The sequence below is a fragment of the Dermacentor andersoni genome, chromosome 1 (genome assembly GCF_023375885.2).
Source record: "Dermacentor andersoni chromosome 1, qqDerAnde1_hic_scaffold, whole genome shotgun sequence".
NCBI lineage: Eukaryota > Metazoa > Arthropoda > Arachnida > Ixodida > Ixodidae > Dermacentor > Dermacentor andersoni.
In genome coordinates, this window is record NC_092814.1 from 358,411,991 (window position 1) to 358,434,255 (window position 22,265).

The window sequence follows — 22,265 nt, forward strand, 5'->3', positions numbered from 1 at the left end:
GTATTAGTAACGCGAACTTTAAGTGGGTCTTCAGTAAACTTTACTCGGCCATTTATTCGACCCGTCTACATATATTCAAGGCCCGTACGTCTTTCCAAAGTTTTCTTCAGCCTAGAAGGGGGGGGGGGGGGGGCTTCGTGAAAATGAACACTGGTTGATTTTCATAGCAAACACGGTAGCGAAGGCAACCTGCCCATCAGAGACAGTTTACGAACGCATGAATCCAATAAATTTGTGGACTGTTTCACACAAACCTCGTTCGTGTGTCCCTGCCTTCCTTATATTCCTCTATTTCTCTCTCTCTCTCGGTCCTGCGTCATGTTCTGTTGCGGGACACTACTTATGCTGTCATCTCATCATTATTGCAATCGACATTATATGGACACTCAAGGCGCATTTCTGCCGTCGGCGTCGCCGTCACCGTGAGGTTCCGTACAAAGTCAAAGGGCGATAAAATCGTCGCTGCGCGCTGTATGTTGTATGTAGCACTGAAAGCGTGCGAGGGTGAACCGGCGAACGCGGCTCAATCTCGCGTGTGCGAGCGAGGAAGACGGACCGGAAGCGCACACCCTCCTGTCGCGCGAAAGGCACGACGTGAGGCGAGGGAGGTAGGGCGTTGTTCTTCAGCGGCCGCTGCTTACGCCGCGGCCGCGCGAGCGCTGTATCTCGAAAGCAATCTGCGACGTGGGCAAAGTGCGTGCCCGTGGAGGCCTCATCTTCAAAACGATCTGCGATGTTTGCTTAGTGCGCGTAGGGTGCCGGTAGCTTCGTATGTGCTGTGCTTTCAACGTTTCGTACCCGCCGTGGTTGCTCAGTGGCTATGGTGTTGGGCTGCTGAGCACGAGGTCGCGGGATCGAATCCCGGCCACGGCGGCCGCATTTCGATGGGGGCGAAATGCGAAAACACCCGTGTACTTAGATTTAGGTGCACGTTAAAGAACCCCAGGCGGTCGAAATTTCCGGAGTCCTCCACTACGGCGTGCCCCATAATCAGAAAGTGGTTTTGGCACGTAAAACCCCATAATTTAATTTTTTTTCAACGTTTCGTTCGCGTTGAAGCGAGATATGCAAGAAGGTCGATTACATCGCCTCTGTTCCCGCGATTCCTCACTCCAGCATTTTGACAACGAGTTTCCGCGCTCATCGAGCGATATGTGTTCATGTTTACCTGTGCGCCGGTGACACCGTGCTTGTTCATTTAGTGAAAACATGTTGGCGGGCTAGTTGATTTGAATCCATGATAATATGTGTAAGTGCGACTGAACAAGGACGTAGAAAGAAGCAGACACTCAAAAACAGCGCTGTCCCTGTGCGTCTGTTTCTTCCTACGTCCTCGTTCAGTCACACTTAAACGTTCTATCGTTGTTAATTTAGTTAGTAAGCGAATTTTTACTAGTTTATACGACCGTGAAAACTACTATCATTACTTCGTACAGCTATACACTAATTTGCTATTGCAATGGGTGCTTGGCCTTTCTGGCAAAACTGCGACTTTTTTACTGCCACATCTTCCATTTATCACTCCGTTCCCCCTCCACAGTCAGCGCATAGTAGCAGGTCAGGGGTACTGGTGTTCTGGGCGTCCTCAATGCTTTTCTCACATTATTTGGCATTTGCCTCTCCCTGTTCCAAAGTAATTCACCAATGCAGAAACCTGCACGTATACACGGCGTGTCTAGTAGTTTTTCTTCTGTAGATGATATCTACATGCCGTGGTTGCTTAGCAACTGCTAAAGGACACGTTTCCCGCTATATAGAAACGAATAAACAGCAAGAAACTTAAACGAGGACATAAACGAGGACACAAACGAGGAGAAACTTAAACGAGGACAACAAAGGTAACCATCCACGGCTGCGCCGTGGATGGTTACCTTTGTTGCTCGGTATTTGTGCCTACAGTGGCAAATACGTCCTTTAGATAACGTCAGCGATAGCCAAGGACAGGTTCATAAGCGGCTGTGGCGCTCGGTTGCTCAGCTTTATGTAGCAATACGTCCACGGCAGCCAAACTTCAGTAATGTTGAAAATAAAACGAAAAAGCGGCAGTTTCGCCGAAAAGGCGTAGCATTGATTGCGATAGCAAATTATTAGACAGCTATACGAAGTAAGATTACTAGTATCATCGGCAGTATAATCTGTAGTAAACTTTCGCTTAATAAGTTAACAAGCATGGTGTCACGCGCGCACAGGCAAACACGAACATTTCTCGCTCGGTCACTACAGACACCTGCTGCGCTGGCCTGATGAAGAGGGGCAGCAGCGGCGAGCGAACGCTTCGTGTTGCCTCTAGCTTCAACACGTCTCCGAACTTTGAGATTATGGCACATCCAACACTAGGAGCGCGAAAACACAGAGCATAGGAAGCTACAAGCAATCTCGGCTTGCATAGCTTTCATACCCAGTGCAGATTACCTCCACGATAACGTGTGGGCGAGCGGGAAGACGGCGCGCATCAAGCTACCATACTTCTCAGCTCACCATCTCACACACCCACAGCATCCGGCGCCGCAGTGAGCAATAGGGCTTTATAGCACTAGGACTTTATACGGAACATCACGGCGATGACGACGAAGTAAATTCGCCAGAAGTGTCTCTATAGTTGCTATCGCAATAAAAACAAAGACTGTTTACTACAGCTTCGGTGCCACTTATGAACTGCCTTGGGAAAAATTGATCCGCAGCCTTCAACTACGTTGCAAGGTCGATACAGGGTGTCCCAGCTAACTTTAGCTAAGCTATTCAACAAAAAGGAAAGGTTAAAAAACACGGTGCACGATACAGTTATGGGACTATACGGTGTTCGGTTCTCAGACCTCTGATGACCGAATACAGTATGTCCTAAAATCTTGTCTTGCACCGCGTATTTTCGATCTTCTTTTTTCCTTGAAGAGCGCGGCTAAAGTTAGCTAAGACACCCTGTATATGAAACGTTAAAACCTGCTAACCCATGTGGTATAGATGCTCCTTTCGTTCTCCCTGTCGTGTTCGCGATAGGTCTTCTCTGTGATATAGACGTGGCGAATGTCTAGTACACGTGCGCGTGAGTGACAGCATCGCACGCTCCACGGTTCGCAGGCATGTACGACTTCGAGGAGAACGAGAAGCAGCTGCACTTTCACTCGGATGCGGCGAACTCTCGACCAGGTTTCCGCATTCGGCTGCGCCAGGTCGAGTGCGTGGACGAAGACGAGGCACAGTCGCCACGGCCGCCGCCCTTCAGGCCCCTGCAGGGGGGCTTCACTACCTCGACCCTGGGCGTTGGAGGTGATGGCCAACACCGGGAGCACCACAAGTGCGACAAGATTCTGACCAACCGGCTGTTCGACGTGCGCAGCCCAAACTACCCGGGAGGATACCCGCCCAATCTGGACTGCAAGTACATAGTCTTTCAGGTCAGTGGCTCAATAAAGCGTGACTTAAAACTTGCGCATGTAAGTGGGCCAAAAATTTAGAGGTCGCTTGCCGCTCCGCCGCTATTGCTTCACGACTGTTAAGACGCTCACGTGTAGCATTTTGGGCAGACCGAAAGTATACGTTTGAAGAAGTGAAGCTGCTTTCACTGTTCACCTCTTTCGAGGCCATCAGTGCGGTAGAAGGCACTGCCTCGAAGTAAATGCTGCCTTCGAAGTTTGGACAATAACGGTAAACTAGGGCATTCGATGCTATAAGAGCTGCAGCGAACATTAGACGAAGTATTGTCTGGCTCCTCTCGTTTTTGTTTATCAAGGTCGCAGAGTTGGCTCCTTTGCGGTCCGAGAAGCGCCGCGTACAGGCGAATCAGCTTGCCTTGCTTTGTGTGCGGCTTCCGAGATTCGAAAAAGCGCTGGAGAATCCGAGTGTGCGGGTGCCAACACCCGTGACGTCATAGACATACTATATGGCGTCCGCCGGTGCAGGCCGGGCACGGCACTCATGCCGAGCTGCTGAGAAACACGATTATGACCATTGTAGTTTCTCTGTAGAAAGTTGGCCCAAGTTAGTCAATAAGGTTCTTCCGCAGCTTTCATTTGCCTATCCTAGTTGCACATACCCGGAAAGTAGGGAGAAGTATCTTACTATATGCCTGTTAAGGCACTCAAACACTCGCTTAGTTGGCACATATTTGATCTCTTGAATACCTCTTGTGTGGAGACTGGTTTCCTTATTTCAATATTGACACGTGTACTTTTTCTCTTTTTTTTGGGTGAGCGTTCTTCACCGTCTAACAAATGTTATCGCTCAGTGAGAGACACGCCCGCATGTGTTGGAAGTTTCTCGAATGTTATCGATGGTTCTGTTGTCATCGAAGCTTGCGTAATCTGATTGCGCGTGGGATGCGAATTGTGTAGAACTTTCTGGAAGACACACGGGCACCACCGATTACTCTGGAATCTTCGATGACTGGTATATAAAGGCCGACGCGCTGGAATGGCAAAGCAGATTTTCGACAATCGCCGATTGTGTTCGCCGCTATCGCCGTTCTTTGGGTGTAGCCTGTTTTTGAGGGAACAGGTTCGCCCAATAAAACGCTAGTTTCGTCATTCCCACTTTTGCTGCTTTCTTCACCGTCACTACTACGTGACGTCCAAATGCATGTTGCTTGCTTTCGTATGTAGTGTGTCACACCATTTTTTGTATTTTTGCTTAATTAGATTTTTATTGAAGATTAATTAACCAACTTCTGAAGTAACGAAGCTAGGGAAAAATTCAAATTAGAAAGTTGCAGAGCGGTTTGCAAAACGTCTGAATAAGCAGTTTCTGTCTTTTTATCCATTAAGTATTAGCGTATTTCTACTTACGGATGATGCCCGCGAAATACAAAACACCACGTGACATGCCAGCTTGCACGTCGTGATTGCACTGCTCTCAAACGCTCCGCGCACAAACAGCCATAGGTGCGCTGCCGCCGTGTATACGTGATCCTTAATATAGCCCCACAAGAAAAAGTCAAGAGGGTTGAGGTCGGGTGACCTTGCCGCCCACAGGACAGGCCCGTTTCTCCCTATCCATTGTACAGGGAAGGTAACATCAAGCCATGCTCGTGCTTGACTGCAGGTGTGGGCTCGGGGCCCGTCGCGCTGATACCACATTGCGTCAAGCCGCGCTAGTGGCATGTTGCAGCAGAAGTCTTCAACCGGCCCTTTGAGGAATTCATTTACATACTGTTAAGAATGGCCGTACGGGGTGGCAACGTGCCAGCTTTCAGCCCGCTGCACGTGTTCCAAGCCCACCAGACGGGGCGCCCTTAGGAGAACTGCGAAGGGTCGGCAGCCACGTGGCGCGCGATCAACTCAGGAAATTGGTACTTGGCCGAGCCATCCGGTACGGAGCAGAGTTCCACGAAGCCCTCTGACGTCGGCACTGAAAGCTGGACGGTACCGAGAACTGTCCGGCCTTTTCACCTGTGTGCGCGTGCAACACGAACATTTCCGTCCACTGGGACTCCGTCCACGGGGACCTCGAAGAGTGACGTCGAACGATGACGTCGAACTATGACGTCAAGCGGAGAGCTTATAAGCAGCGTTTGCCGGCTGCTAGAGCGTGCTCGTGTCGTGCTCGTTGTCGGGAGCTGAGTGCTCTTTGTCAGGCTAGAAATGCACTAGTGAGCTGTGTGCTCGTAAGCTGTTTGCTGTATGTTAGTCTTGCGGGCTCCATATGGGAGTCGCGCTAGACTGCCAATGTATCTTGCTTAAACTGTTAATATGTAAATAAATCCTGTTCACCGAGTTCCTGTCTACGAACTTCATCTCCTTCAAATGGTGGCAGCGGCGAGATAGTCCGACGACTCCAATATCTGGTTGACAGAGGTAGGATCGTCCGACGAATCTTACAATACCTATTGCTGGTCAGAGTGATGTTAAAAAACACTGGGCCAATGACTGTGCTGTCATATATTCCGCACCAAACGTTAAAGGACCACTGATATTGGTGGCGGGATCTTCCTAGCCAGTGGCCATTTTCAGTAGTGTGCGTTGTGGATATTTACTTGGAAATTTCGGGAAAAGCTCGCCTCGTCAGTCCAGAGTGCATTGCTGAGAAAGTCAGAATCCTGCTCCTCCTGAATCACAATCCAATTCGCAAAGTTGAGTCTCTTTTGGAGATCCGTTGACTCCAGACACTAATGCAACTGCAGGTGATAAGGGTGCAGTCCAGCTGTTTTCAAAATCATACAAGCAGTTGAGTTGGACACACCGAGCTGTGCTCCACGCTGAGTGTGGTAGCGTGTGGATTAGCCGCCATGAAATACAAAATGTTGACGCGAACCTCATTATGTATGACTGAAGCTCTCTGCCTCTTTCTTGTGAAGCTTCTGGTTTGCTTCAGCGACTCGTAGGTGTTGAATATTGTCATCCGACTCAGTCGCGTACCCGGGTGCCAGCTTCGAAATATTCTTGCAGCCTGCCGTCTCTGTCCGCTTTCAGCTCCTAGGACAAGGATCATGTCTGCTTTTTCCTTGCTCGAAAAAGGCATAAAAAAATCGCTCGCCCTTTAACAGCCGATGCACGATAGTCTGTTTATCGCTGTCTGGAACTACCATTTACTACCACCACGTCCGTCAGTCGCTTTACGCAGCGCAAGCGATAACGGTTGCTAGCTTAAATCAAACAGCCAACGCTTGCGTCGCTGCCCTGTCGCTTTTTAAGCGGCAGCGAACCTATGGCTGTTTGTGCGCAGAACGCTTGGGAGCAGTGCAATCACGACGCGCAAGCGGGCATGTCACGTGTTTTTTTTTTTTTATTTCACGAGCATCCGCAGCAAGGTGAAAAACACTAACACCTAATAGATAGAAAGACAGAAACTGTTTATTCGAACGTTTTGCTAACCGCTCTGCAACTTTCTAATTGGAAGTTTTTCCTAGCATCGTTGCTTCAGAGATTGGTTGATTAATCTTGACTAATTATATAATTAAATAAAACACAAAAATAGCATGACACACTGCATACAAAGGCAGCAACATGCATTTGGTCGCGTCGTCTTGCAGTGCATCGGCATATTTTTAAACTCTGGCTAAATCTCGCTGAAACACCCTGTATAGTGCGTCAAACAAGGCAAATAAATATACTGCGCAATCACAGATTCACAGATCACAAAATCCTAAGGCCCGCTCCCCCCCCCCCCTCTCTTCACTCGCTCCGATGCATCGCGCGCGACAGAAGGCGGCGCGCTTCCTCCCCGCTTTTCTCCGTTGCGCACAGAAGACTGACCCGCCATCGTCGGCTACCCCGAACCCCACTCCCATACGCTTTCACTCGCACATAAGGCATGCGGCGGGTGGTGACGATGTTATCGCCCTTGGACTTCACAGGGAACATGACGGCGACGCCGATGACACGAATGCGCCTTGAATTGCTATCGCAATAACATAATAACAGTATCCGGCAACTGAAGCTTTCCGTGGCTCATTACTTTCTCCAAAAGAAGAAGTAACAAAATCGAGCTTGCACCATTCGACGATTCGCTGCGCCACAGCAACGTCGTTTTTTTTTTCCTTCTTTTTTTGTAGGGTGGGGGCACTGAAATGAAAAAAAAAAAAACGCGACGAAAGGCATCTTGGCCCAAATCTAATACCTAGTTTGGGCACCTGATGTTGCTACCGAATGAATATCGAAGAAAACGTGGGACGCTTTGTCCACAGAGAACCATATGCATGCTGCTCGTTATTCAGCACTGGCGAGACAAAAGAATTTCCGGAGAGGTTGCGATACATCGAAATGAAGGTGCTCAAGCGAACGCGTTGCAATACATCGAGTCACCGCAGTGATGGCGGCGAGCGACCATTGCTTCTTTTTCTCGTCCGCTCGCCAGAAAGCGTCCAAAACTCTGCCAGGCCAAAATCAACTCGGCCAGAGCGAAACGAACGCGCACCGAAGTGCTCCGCGCGGTTGGCAGGGCAACACGTGAAAAACGCATGACCTCTGTCTGGCTCTGGCATGCCGCGGTTAATGAGAACAAGAAAATTTAAGAGGCTCAATGTGTCCTCACGAATAAAAGTGAAAGTAGAAAAAATAATTAAGAACGTAGTTGCCTTTCCTTGCTTTATATAGTGTCTCGATATGGATGTGTTGGCTCAGGTGAAAAAAATGTTGATATTCTTTCCTGTGACATGATGGCGCAAATGAACAACCACAACGCTTCGTCTCATCGGACCTCGCTGAGTGCTTTGTGAACTTGTCTGATAGTGGGTTGATTGGGCTTGACTCGTTGTATGGTTCGATGTACGACTTAAGAAAAGTCAATGAACCTCTGGCGTGAAATGTTTATTGGAACACAATGACCCGGAATTGAAAATCTAAAGCAAGACTTTCGAAATGTCAGTGCACCTTTCGCATCAAAAGTTCGTGTGATCTTTATCCCATAAAGTTTCGGAATTGAAATCCATGATCTCCGTTGATTCCGCGGCATCCGCGAGATGCCGCGACGAGCCCGTTCGCCATCAAAACGCCCTTGAAACTTTGTGCTCGGATGGGGCTCTTTCTGTTATGTGAATCCAGGTGCATGGGCATTGCCACGAAATCCAACCCAAGTTCACAATCTTCGCGCCTAAATGTCTTTTCGAGCGTGAAAAAGACAGTGTAGACAAAATTCAGAATGATTTCCGGCGGCGGGGATTGTTTTGGACGGCGGTGCATGACAGCATGACAAAATTTCGAGGGGGGCGCTGAAGTCCCATAAGCCCCCCCCCCCCCCCCCCCCCCCTCCTGGCTACGCCCCTGCCGGTTCTGTCAGCCGCCCACCGTGGTGAAGTGGTTAGACTACGTCGCTTGTGGGCGAGAGGACGTGAGTTCGAATCCTACTTTCGGGACACGTTTTTTTTTTTTTTCAACTCAGTAATTTTTTATTAGGGTAATTTCATTAATTCCACATTTGGGGAGCATCGGAAAGAATTACCGTTACTGTCTTGAGGAACATCGGAAAAGGAAACTGTTAGTCCTCGAAGGAGTAAGCGCATGGGGAGTAACAGTTCATCCCATGTCAGTTAGTTCACAAAAGCACTAATGGTTGTAACAAATCAGTTAGTCCCCAAAAGGACTAACTTCCCCACCCCTTTTAGTCCTTTTTTTTTAGAGTGTACGTTCTACGTCCCTTTCGCGCCCTACGCCCATGTAGGCGAGCTGCGAGCGAAGAGTGACAAGGCTGTTATTTGCTCGTTTCGTGACTGCATCAGTTCTACTCATTCTCTGCGTCCTCTCCCTCCATCCTCTTTGCCATTATATACCTACCTCCACTCTGGACTGTTGCACGCTAGTACAAAGGTAAGCGCTACAGTTTCTGCGATGCTTTGGGGGGGGTCACGGATAATTACAACCGTAGGGATGGTATTGTGGCGACGCCCAGGTAGCTCCAGAGGCCATTGTGCACATGCGACGCGATGGAAAGGTCCAAACAAGCTTCTCATGTCACCTTTCCTCTCTGTCACACTCCTGTCATGCACATGCAAACTCTGAACCAACTCCGACGCGGCTCGTGAGACAGTGGCAGCAGAAGCAGCAGTGAAAAAGTCGAAGGAAGAGGCAAAGAAAGCTATGCTGTAAAATTTATTTGGCAGGAAAATTGGGTAGTACGTCGAAGCTCTCAGTTGAGGCCTCGCTTGCAGAGCTGTTCATTGCTCCAGTGACAACGACAGCCTTTTTACTCTATACTCGCCTATACACCTCCCACTTCTAAACAGACCGTCGAGTGACTAACCATAGCAACCTCACAGAAAGCCTAAATGTACCAAGCGTGTATACTAGGGGAACATTTACATACTGTGATATGCCGCTTTAAAACAAAGACGCAAACGCGTGACATGTGTGAGTCTTCGTGCGTTGCCAAGTTTGGAGGCCCCCCCCACCCCCCTCCCCGGCTTTACAATAAGTGACGTTCATCTTTGCTCGTCTGCCTATTGAATATAGGTACTCTGTCTGGCTACGCCCACAGTGGGCGCATCCCTGAGCGTACATGCCATTCGCTGGCGTGTTCACCCTAGTTGTGGATAGGGGTTGATATTTCGCTGATACTTAGCTGAGGGATGGTATACTTCGCTGTAGATAGACATTACGGCAGCGCCATACGCCCGCTTACCAGCAATGACTCCTTTCAGCTTCTGTAAAGTCTGGCGGGTCTGTCTTTCTGTGCTCACAGGCTTCGCGCGACATCTGCAGCGTGGAGTTCACCTTCATCGACTTCGACGTAGACAAGGACAACGAGTGTTTCTCGGACTTCCTCGAGATCGACGGGGAGCGCGTGTGCGGTGTCCTGCCTCCAGGCTCCAAGAGTGAGTCTTGCCTGTTACGCCAATTAAGAGTTTCATATTGAATGAAATTGCTCTGTGCCGCTTTTTCGCTGTCCAGGGTTGGTGCATTTCAGCAGCTCGCAGATGGTGTTCCGCTTCCGGTCCGACCAAGGCGGAAGCCGGCCTGGCTTTCACATCAAGGCTCGCCAGGTTGAGTGTGGCTCGCGACTGCCACCGGTTACGGGACTCGGTAAGCATTGATGCTGCCATAGTTTTATTTAGGAAGCAAAGACACAAGGAAATGAGATTAGCGCAGAGAAAAGTGGCATTACTCTAGCGTAAGAAAGTAGGGGGATATGAAAGTGTAAAAAACGACGTTTCGGTAAGTACCATACCTTTTCTTCTATATCAGTGCCTGTCATTTCGCGTAATTTTTTCCTATACATTTACCATCTTCACAATACTACGCAGTGCCACACAGTATACTACAGAGACGCCTTACGTCTACTATTGTGCGAGTGAACTATCTCTCTCCTTCTGCCTTCTCCTTTCAATCCCTTATCACCTCTCCTGTGGGTAGGGTAACTAACCGGTCGTCCTTCTGTTTAACCTCCCCGCTTTTCCTTGCTTCTCTCTGCCTCTTTATTCATATTGCTTCTTTATACTATGCTTTATATATTCATATTGCTTGTTTATTCTATACTTTCTATATTTGAGGCGGCGTGATAAGCGGTGAGTTTGTCTATCTTGTATGACGCTGCGGAATGACGGAATGACTGTAGCTACATAACTGTGGGGTACCGCAGCGGGCTAGCATCACATTACCACAAGAGAAGGTTGCAACTTGGGAATGTGGAACGCTCACTTGTAGGTATACGCTCAAGCCGATACCAACCAACGAGCACCACGTGGATAACGCTATACACCGTCCATTTGAAAATAAGCCGGTCACTGGCCGCAGTCAAAACAATATGACATTCTGGGATGCGTGTAGGACCCTTCTACACAGTGGTAACAAGGAATCCGTACGGATCCCAAAACGTGACTTTGTATTCACTGTTGTCAGGGACGTACTTCTTTTGTAATGATTTTACCTGATCAGACCGTATTCCGTCGAACCCTCGACAACATAAGCCCCCGTCCATTTGAAATCGCCATTATCTCGGTGCAGAGAAAGCTCCGGCCCTGGGAGTACCGTGCATGTACGAGTTCTGTGACCAGAGTGGCGTATTCTACAGCCAGGGATTTCCGGGTCCTTACCCTAACCAGATGTCTTGCACTTATCGCGTCATCGCCGCGGCTCCCGACAGGTGCAGGTAAGGCCATGTTTTCTGACAAGTGTCAGCAGAGTGTTTGGTTGTGGACATTGATTGAAGAATCGGCACTTGTTGATGCGATGTCTTGAAGGTTTAACGGTCGGTTTTCCGTGAAGTATCCTATCTGAAATAAAATGGAGCGTAAAAAATACTCTGAACCTATGTCAAAGAATAAAAGCGACCGGTAAGCAGTGAACAAATCTAGCGTAATTCGTTAGCCCAGCAGTGAACCTAAGTTCTGAGAAAATCCGCGAGATTGAAGTAGATTCATGAGAGGCCAAGTTACTACAGACATCACTGCAGCTTGTTAACACACAGAGAGCTCAAAGATGGGCAATGAAATTAAATTGGACTTCTTAAACTCGTCGTGACGTGCATATCGTGGCTGTTGACCATGTCGTGCTAAATACGCAGACTCTCGTTAGACCAGAGCAGCTAAACAGCATTGTGCTTGGTCAGCCCTTTGTGGAAAAGAACCAAAGATAACCGGCTGCTGATTGCTGTCATTTTGCGGTGACCTTGGCAGGAGATGCACCATTATTTCAACCCTAAAAACACGTATTGTTTGGAAATATAGACAACTGATCACCGCCTCACCGGAGCAGTCAATGTACCAAGGAGTGAAATATGTTAATGGTAAAGAGAAGGAAGAAGGCTGCCAGAAGGCCTCGTTTCTGGCCTACTGTTTTCCAGGCTAGGAGGCTAGCAGATGACCGCACATACGCAAGTAATGTGTACTGGAAGCTGGAACAATGATAATAAAATCCTGACTGAATTGAATAATTTTCCTAGGTCAGCACGAAAGGCCTACCTGCCAACCCTCCCGATTTTTTTGTAAAATTTATGAGTTTTTCCTCCTTCTACGACTTTACGAATGTTGCGTCAAGTGTAGCGGAAAATAGATTCTCTCAGCGAAAAAGATTTAAATGCGTTGAAAAAAAAAAACGCGTAGAATAACGAAAATTTGATGTTACCTTTCCACCTGCAGTGTGCTCTCCTTTTATGGCAGCACAAAACACGACATATTAGAGGATTGCTTGATTACAGCAAGTTTACTTAGACAAGCTCCTGAAGCAGGCGAAATACCCGCCGTGGTGGCGTGGCGGCTTTGGTGTTGCGCTGCTAAGCCCGAGGGCGCGGGTTCAAATCCCGGCCACGGCGATCACATTTAAATGGGGGCGAAATGCAAAAACGTGCGTGTACCGTGCATTGGGTACACGTTAAAGAGCCCCTGGTGGTCAAAATTAATCAGGATTTCCCCACTACTACGTGCCTCGTAATTATATAGTGGTTACCATTACGTAAAACCCCATAAATAAAACAGGTGAAACTGGCAACAGCAATGTCGCTGAAAAAGTCACTGTAATCTAAAAAAACAGTAGGTTTATTTTCAGCTTCTATTATTGTTCGTCGTTTGCTTTCTTTCACAAATCATCGTTAACACAATGCGCATATGCACCCCACAAAATGTGTGTGTTCAGCGCAAACTTCAATAAAATGGATACTATCACCCCCTCTTCCTGCCCCCCTCCCCACTCCCAGGTCCGCGGGATCTTTTACGAACTTTCAGTGTTCTCGGGTAGGCAAGTATGAAAATTATAGCAAAGAGGAGTATTAAAACTGAAAATTTCGCTACACGTCTGATTGCTGCGCGCTCCGCTGTGGCGTGCGCAGGGTGGAGCTGTCGTTCATCCAGTTCAACCTGCACTCAAACAACCGCCCGGACGGCCAGTGTGGCGCCGACTTCATGGAGATCAACGGCGTCCGCTACTGCAATCGCCAGTTAGAGGGACAGATACGTGAGTGGTCGTGTTATTCTGCGAATGCCGCCTTGTCGAATTCCTCGGGCTGGTCATATTCAGTTAGGCCCGTCGCGCCATTTTTCGCGAAGACGCCGTCAATATATATAGGCAGCATTTGCACACGGGAAATATACGCAAAGGACCTCGAAGCTCAAGGAAAATTGCATCGAATGTGTCTTCGTTGACAAACTGAGCGCTAATTTTAATGGACAGGTATAACAAAAGAAACACATTATCCGATCCTCGTGTGGAACTACGCGTAAAATTGGCCCCAGTATGTTTAAGCGCGGACTACTTTGGAACGACCGCACCCAGCATGCGCAATGACTCGAGTCATTGGCCCGGGTGCCATGCACACTGTCTCCGGTGTGGGGCACTCACGAAAGACGCATAATAGTCCAAACTGCGACGTTGTCGCTGCTAGCATTCAAGTATAGACTGCGTATTGAGAGGTATTGCGTGGTAGCAGCAGCACTTTAATAGCAGCTTCTTCTTGAAAGCTCCCACCCGCATGGTTGCTCAGTGGCTATGGTGTTGGGCTGCTGAACACGAGGTCGCGGGACCGGATCCCGGCCACGGCGGCCGCATTTCGATGGAGGCGAAATGCGAAAACACCCGTGTACTTAGATTTAGGTGCACGTTAAAGAACCCCAGGTGGTCGAAATTTCCAGAGTCCTCCACTACGGCGTGCCTCATAATCAGAAAGTGGTTTTCACACGTAAAAACCCATAGTTTAATTTTGTTTTCGAAAGCTCCATCTTAAAGGGACAAAAGAAAAATATTAGGTCGAGCTAACTCCGGTGATTAGGCTTCTGTAATAACGAATTCGTCATTCGTAGCGAGCACGAAGCTTTTGAAGGCGACAAAATGACGCAAACAAAAAAAAAAGATTACCCGACGATTACGATGCTCCCTAATGCGAAATTTGAGCGCAGCTATATACGTGTTTTCATTTCGCGATACATTGGCTGGCGCGGGCAACCTGTCTTGTGCGGCAAACGGAGTGAAGTGTGGCGCGACTGCGTCGCTAATCGAGAAATCGCGAGAGGAAGCGCGTGGATGACGCGTAGGCGTGGTTCACACCAGCTGCCGCAGACAACCTCCGCTCATAGGCGCTTTGTTTCCACACAGACCACGCGTGCTACTCTGGCGCCATCTCGTAGTCATCGTCGCCGCAAGGACCCTCGCGAGCGGCACTACGCTTTTCTCACGCTTCCGTCATACCCTCCTCCCCTTTCCTTTTCGCGCTCTCTTCACTCTCCCCACTTTTTTCATCCTCCGCTGCGCTCCGCTTTCGCTTTCATTTTTCGCTGTGCTCGTTCGTTCGGTTACGAGGTAGGACGCCGACGCTCGCCGCAGGAGCGGGCGTCTAAGCATGTGACGTCAGCACTGGCTAATTTACAAAGAACAGCAGAGAGGGACGTCACGTGAAGATTACCGCAACTCGCCCGCATTGGCGTGGGCGATTCAAACAGATAAGCAGCGATGGGACATTCAGATACATTTTTTTTTTCGCGCAAGCAATACTGGGACACAGAAAACAATGATAGGCTACTAGAAGAAAATTCTATCTATATAATTCGGCTTAATATTCTCCTTTAATGTTCCGTTCATCTTTCTTGAGAAGAAGCGCGCAATAGCCGCGAAAGACGTCCGTCGGTCTTGGCATTTCCCCGCGCCGTGGCGGTGGCAGAGTGCGTTTTTTGTACATTGGGGACGACACCCCGGAGGCAAGGCAAAAGCATATGAGCACGGGAGTGGCCGAGCTGCCCGCTATTTGACCACTCGCCGTTGTAAAGCACCAGATGACAATACAAGCCATGGACTACGATCAATTGATCTGCTGCTGCCAAAACACAGAAACCGTACATTGTATCACTGCTTCAGCAACGATGGCATTGTATCAGGGCTGGTTGATTGTATAACAGTCTGGAAGCAAAGTGCACGTAATGAAGTGAGGCCTTCAGGGTGACAGCTGTATAGAGTGGGGGAACATCACGGGAGTTTTAAAGAGGGTTCAGAAGACTGAGAGTATATGAAAGAATTCTAAATACACGCAGCATGTCGTGCAGGAGGAAAATGCCTGTTATACTAACGCTCAATGCGATGTAGGTGAAGCAGGTATACATGCACAATTCCTCCGCCTGCACCTTGCACTTCGATATGGCTGCGCTGATAGAATATGCCTTGGCAAACCTTGAGTGCATAAGAACACGTGTTTGCGGTGTCTTAAAACGTCTATACTCGCTCATGGCTTCACGTTATTGACCTGTTTCGTTTGTCAACTCCAGGCATCTTGGACTTTAAGGGTCCCCGCCGTAGCGTGACAATGCATTTCATATCCAATGACCACGATGCCGGGAAAGGATTCCTCGGCTTCTACAAACAACTCGGCTGTCCCACGGGAGAAGGAGGTGACGGTAAGTCGCGCACGCTACACGTTATCGCTCTGCGGTGAGAAATTTGCTCGTAAGATGTATCTTCGTCAAGAAGTTGGCAACAAACAAGTTTACACGACGCGCCTTTGTTTTACGCGAACAAGCGAGATTCGAACTTTCTTCTGTTGGTAGCCCTTTAAATGAACACTAAAGAGAATTTTAATTTTACATCTTAAGTGCGTGGAGTAGCTCGCATAGATCACTAATGCACTATTATGTCAGTGTTCGGAACTGCAATTTATATATAAAAACGCTAAGAGAGAGGACACAGCTGGTGACTCCATCGGCGCTGGCGAAGCACGGAACGAAAAGCACGTGATTGGTACCGCTATGTTAACGCGAAAGCCTTAAGTGCCTCATGGGTCGAAAAATCCGTTGTCCGGCGTCATCGAAAAATTGACAGTCTGGCGTTATGGCACAAAATTCAATCGCACCAAAATTGATGGTGCCACACCCCGACCATAGGCGGGAGTCGAACTCACGACCTTTGGTGGGAGCCACACCCACGATCATTGGTTGGAGTCGAACCCACTACCGTTGATGTTAATTAAGCCAAAGATAATTAGGGCACTCGGACCAACGACCATTGGTGGGAGGGGAACCCATGACCTTTGGTGGGCCCAAAATTCGAAGGCAGCCAAATTAATGGCGCCACCATTGGTGGTCGAACCTACGACCATTGGTGGGCGTCGAACTCACCACTTTTGGTGGTAATTAAGGTGAAATATATTAAGGGACAGTTAACTTAGATATAATTAATTAAGGTACTCGAATGCACAACCTTTCGTGAGAGAAAACAATAGGAAGTAACAACGCATTCGAATGTCAAGTAACTTATTCAATGTCTCGTGAGCGCGGAGGCTTTCGCCTTCATCTTTAGCGTATGCTAAAGTGGCTGTCAACTTTTTTACAGCGAATCTGTATGTGGCTAGCCGATTCGTCCGTCCGTCTGTCGCCTGTACGCCGAAAACTCCTCTGGCGCAACCCCATGCGCATGTGCGAAAAAAAAAGAGAAAGAGGAGCGCGATTGGCTGCGCCAGTAGTGACGTCGTTGCTATCCGTCGCAGCCGAGCGAGAACGCAGCAGTTTCTCTCCAGATCCGGCCACGCGTCATATGCACCCCTGAGGAGCAGGCAGCTCCTTAGGAGTGCATTTACGCCTCCTCAGGAGTACGCAAGAGCTCGTCTACGCCGTGCCGATGCGGCATTCCGGGCACAAGAATAGGTTCATGCAGCCGAGCGCAAGCAGCAACAGCGTACCGAGGATACGGCAGCCTACCAAACCGTCGTTTAATAAACCGTCGGGATTAACCTAGTGGTAAACACCGGGGCCACACGTTTCAGCTCCACTGAATCACCATCTGTCCTGAGTGCTTGGTAGGTGGTTTTTTGTTACCTGCACAGGCATTCATGAAAAAGTGTCATGCTATTCTCATAGAAAGCATTTTGAGGCCATATTTGCATCTCTGATTTCTAATCAAGAGTGCATTCTAGAAATCGTGGCACTAGCACGGTGGTATTCGGAATCATTCAACATGCGACATGGTGTACGGACGATGAGCGGAGCAGAAAATCGGGCTCGATGGCACCGACTGAAAATAACGTACGACAGCCCGATTCTACGTGACACAAGACAGGGGCAACGTACAGACCATAGATGGATGGATACGCTTAGGAGCCTGTACTGCTACGCGTGCCAACTATTCGAACAAATTTTCATTTGAATGAAAAAAAAACGTTTGGTGGCAGGCGCTTTTCCTGGCACTCAAAAACAGCGTTCCGTCTCTCACACGGGCCTGCTGTTTGCATTAAGGATAGGGTTCACTCAAGGAATGAGCTATGTATTGACTTAATGGGCAAGCTCCACCTCGCCCACATCCATTTCCAGCGACGCTGCTAGCTAGCTGGTGCAATACAGCCAAGCCAAGCAGGATGCATCTTCGCGGATCTGGTAGCATTTACTGTAGTAACACCAGCACCTCTCTTGCGTCTGTATGATATCCTTATAGGTGGTGGGGAGCGAGGAAAGTACAAGCAGGCTTATTTTTAAGCCGCGTTTTTGAAGAAAAATGTTAAGCAATCGTACAATCATTCAGACGTGGTGTATGGAATATGAACTCACATTTTCAGAAGCAAATAAACGAAGTATAAAGTGCTCTTCGGTTTCACTTTAAAGTTGGTATGAAAATGAAATGGGGAATAGCGGCGACGTCTCTCCTACCTTCCCCCCTTTAAAAATGTGTGTGTCAGCTCATGCAGGGTCCATGCTCACCGAGTCCATGTATGTTTAAGAGGGTCATGGCAAGTTTCCGCTTTCCATGTTATCTCCCGATGCTGTGACATGATATGCTGTGATGATGTACAAATCCGACCAATTGAATGGGCACGGAATGACGGCTTGGGCAGTTTGATTGGCCCTTGCCAAACTAGTTATGCGCTCCCTGACTCGATTACATGGCTACCCAAAGCCAGAAAAGCGATGGCAGCCCAGCATGCTTCCGCAGGCCGACCCCCGACGTCCCTGGGTGGAGGACCACCCGAGCTGTACCATCCGAAGCCGTATCCGCATCCGTCCGATTCTTTGGATGTCGCCACCAAGCGCCAGCAGCATCAGCACCAGCCACCCAGCTGCGACCGGCTGTACGCGCTGGAGGAGTTCGAGCTGGAGAGCCCCGGCTACCCGGGCCCTTACCGGCCGGGACTCGACTGCCGGTACTTCATCCGGCGACACAGCGACGCCGTGTGCGCGCTGCTGGTCACATTCGACGCCTTCGATCTGGAGTACAGCGCCGGCTGCCACCACGATTACCTGGAGCTGGCCGGCCACAAGATATGCGGACAGGTGCCCGCCGGAAAGACCAGTGAGTCCATTTGCTTGCTTACTCCCATGAGCTCTCGCGTCGACGATAGCTCACCGGTTGACTTGTATGAAGTAGTGAGTGCGTCCACGTTTGGGCTGGCCTGCCGTGAAAGTATACCTCAGTGAAGGTGGCTCTTGCGCTGCCTGTCTTATCAAAAAAGTTTCATTTGCCCTACAACTCCAATCTCTGTCCGATAACACCATATGATATATGGAAAGACACGATATATATATATATATAATGGCTAACCGTTTGTGTGTGTGTATTAGTGCAGCATAGAATAGTCCTGTTATTTTTCCTACGTGCTTCTATTCTTTGAACTATATATATATATATATATATATATATATATATATATATATATATATATATATATATATATACAGTCTTATCATGAGAAGCCAACACCAAGGACAGGATTGGGGAAACTACATGCACTTATTTATTCGAATAATGAAATAATAAATTAATGTAAATGAAAGTGGATGAAAAACAACTGGCCGCAGGTGGGGCATGAACCCACGTCTTCGCATTACGCGTGCGATGCTCTTACCATTCGAGCTACCGCGGCGCCGTTTTCCCATCCACTGTCTGGGCTATTTATGTTTATCTACAGAAACTAAACCTGGGAGTGTTAGCCAGCGCCTCACCTCACAGACTTGAGAGATGTGGAATATCTTTTTTTGTCTTAGGCGTCATGTGCACGTGATCTTTTTCAGTGAAGGCAACTGCTTAATAAACCCGCACATGCTATCTGAAGGCATCAATGCTGCCGGATTCAAAGCCTCGCTATGTAATGAGCGAGAAGAAAAGAAACCCAGGGCACGATGTTTATTGGTCATATCATAAGAAGCCAGCAAACAAAGACACCATGGACAGCATAAGGAGAACTACACCTACTTATTAGTTGAATTAAAGAAATGATAATTAATTGAAATGAAAGTGGATGAAAAAACATCTGGCTGCAGGTGGGGCACGAACCCAAGTCTTCGTATTACTCGTGCGATGCTCTTAAGAATTGTTGGCTTATGATATGACTAATAAAAAGCGGGCCCTTGGTTTCCTTTCTTCTCGTTCATTACATAGGGAGGCCTCGATTACATAGCAAGGCCTCGTCGGCCTCAAATATTTCTTCCGTCGTTCGCGTAAACACACCACACTTCCTGCTCTCTGTTTGTTTCTGTCGGCGATCGCACACACTGATGAGGTCTGGAGGGGCACACCGGCTTCCTTTCTTCGACGACTGTCTCCATGGGTGCCGTATAACTCTATTGTGATCTTTATTAAACTGTTTCGGACGCGGCTGCAGCTTAAGGGCGTTGCGTTCCCGCTTCACTTCGCTTCGAGCAAGCGCTATATTTGCTGTGACGACGTCACACACCATCTCCTTCGGGTCAGCCAATGAGATACGAGCAGGCATGCGGATGGCAAAGTCGTGAAAGTTCGTCAAGACGACGGGACAGCCACCCGCAAGGCGGAGCGGAGCACCCAGGCGGAGTGCGTAACGGAGGGCGGATCGAGCGAGTTTGGGCCACAACTTACGAAGAGCGTTTGGGGCCGCTAATGAGGCTATATGGAGAGTGAGCCGAGAGAAAAGTTTCGAGGTTGTGAAAGTAAACAGGCAAGTTATAAGGTATGGTTGCTTTCAACGAGACGGAATCCACTTCAATCAGAGGCTTAAGTGAGGTGTGGGCAAGCGACTGGCTGGTGGCACAAGTGCTTTTTTGGGTGGCCCACGGGCGTTCAAGAGTACAGGGTAGCTAGTACAGGGTAGCGGTGCCCTAGGGGAACCGCAGACTAGCCCCACCGTCAATAACAGAAAAAGGAGGAAAAGAAGAAAGAAGAGAGCTCGCCGTACTGCATAAACATGCAGGGTGGCAGAAGAAAGAAAAAGTGGGTAGAGATTGAGGAGCAGTTAAATAGAGAACAAACAGGTGTGCATGTGGTTACACAAACACAACATAGAGACTTAGAAGAACCACCAGTGATTTAGAATTATGTTTGGGAAGGGTGCAACAGAACTAAATTGGAAAGAAAGGGAGGAGGAGTCGGGATGCTCATACATCAGGGACCCAATGGGAAAGAGTAAATTTAACGTGTGAAGAGCACCTTTGGTTATCAGGCACACTGAGTGGAAAGAAAACTTGGCTGAGCGTAACGTATTTGCGGATGGGAAAAAAGCACAAAGAGCAGATTTAAGAGTTGGTGGCAGGCGTTAGTGAAATGCTTAAGTGCTGATGCCTAAGGCTTTCGGGAATAATTCCGAAATTATTCTGTTAGGTGACATGAATGCCCAAATGCCGAATTTAGACTGTTATACCGACAACAATGGGAAGCTAATGCTAGATCTCTGTGAGAAACCTAACCTCGTTATATTGAATACGGCGCCTAAATGTGATGGTAACAGCACATCTGAAGTCAGAAATAGGCAGTCGACCATTTATTACTGTCTGATGACAGAAGCAATTTGCGATAAATTGAGGGAAACGATCATTGACGAGCAGGGGTATAGCAGCATACGGAGTGACCATAAACTCATCATTTTGAATATGGGATATGTAGTTGGGAAAGAGAGGAAGGAGCGAAGAATGCCCAGTCCAAATTTTAACGCTGAACGAATAAGAAGTATAGTCACAAGAGTCTAGAAAGAACCTGGCAAAAGGTCAAGCAAAGAGTGGGAACATATAGGGAGATTCTAAGTGTAATAACTAGAGAAATAAGGAGAGAGAAGCAACAAGTTTGTTGGGAAGGAAAAGGGAAACCGAAAAGGTGGTGGACCAGGGAGATACGGGAAGCGATCGATGAACGAAGAAAGCACTACGAGAGCATGGGCAGGGGCGCAAAAAAAAAAAAAAAAGACAGTTGCCGCAGGATAAAGTAGACAGAAAATCGTAAATATACCGGGAGAAAAAAAAACTGCGCTTCAAATACTGGATCAAGCAAAGATTAAAGGTGAAAGAGAATGTTGCTTCTCAGAAATACGTGAGAAAAAGAAGGCCGGATCTGGAGTATTTTCGAAACCACATTAACTTATAGGCAGGAAGTCTGCAACAATACAGCAGCATATTGACACGTGTACTTGTTTATCGAGTCACCGCTTTTCACCGTCTAACAAATGCTATCGCTCAGCGCAGGACGCGCCTGGGTTTATCGGAAGTTTCTGGAATGTTATCGATGGTTTTATCCGCTGTGTGTTGTCGCCGAGCCTTGTGCAATCTGATGGCATGTATGCGCGACGCGAATGGTGTAGAACTTTCTGGAGGACACACGGGCACCAGCGATTACTCTGGAACCTGCGATGACTGATGTATGAAGGCCGACGCGCTTGACCCATTGATCAGATTTTCGACGATCGCCGACTGTGTTCACCGCTATCGTTGTTCTTTGACTGTAGCCTGCCTTTGAGGGCACAGGTGCGCCCAATAAAACGCTAGTCTCGTCAGTAACAGTTTTGCTGCCTTCTTCACCGTCACTACCACGTTACAATATCCTAGACGATGATGGGAAGAAACTGGAAAGGGACACGGCGTTAAACTACATCCTAAAAATAACAGCCCAGTCATTTAAAAGCATTTACGATATGGAATTTGATGAAAAAGAGCATGAACGAGAAAAAGATGAAAAAAGGAGCTGATTCGGAGAAATTTCAGCTGC

General features: G+C 48.3%; 1 protein-coding gene across 1 annotated transcript in view; it reads left to right on the top strand.

The window, feature by feature from the left end:
* LOC126516746 (uncharacterized) overlaps nt 1-22,265 on the top strand; it is a 128,119-nt gene that overhangs the window by 64,622 nt on the left and 41,232 nt on the right. The window contains exons 15-21 of the mRNA XM_055063824.2: nt 3,076-3,392; nt 10,105-10,237; nt 10,314-10,445; nt 11,367-11,511; nt 13,186-13,310; nt 15,605-15,733; nt 18,255-18,611. Of these exons, the coding sequence (XP_054919799.1) occupies nt 3,076-3,392; nt 10,105-10,237; nt 10,314-10,445; nt 11,367-11,511; nt 13,186-13,310; nt 15,605-15,733; nt 18,255-18,611 (1,338 nt within the window). The remainder of the gene's footprint in view (nt 1-3,075; nt 3,393-10,104; nt 10,238-10,313; nt 10,446-11,366; nt 11,512-13,185; nt 13,311-15,604; nt 15,734-18,254; nt 18,612-22,265) is intronic.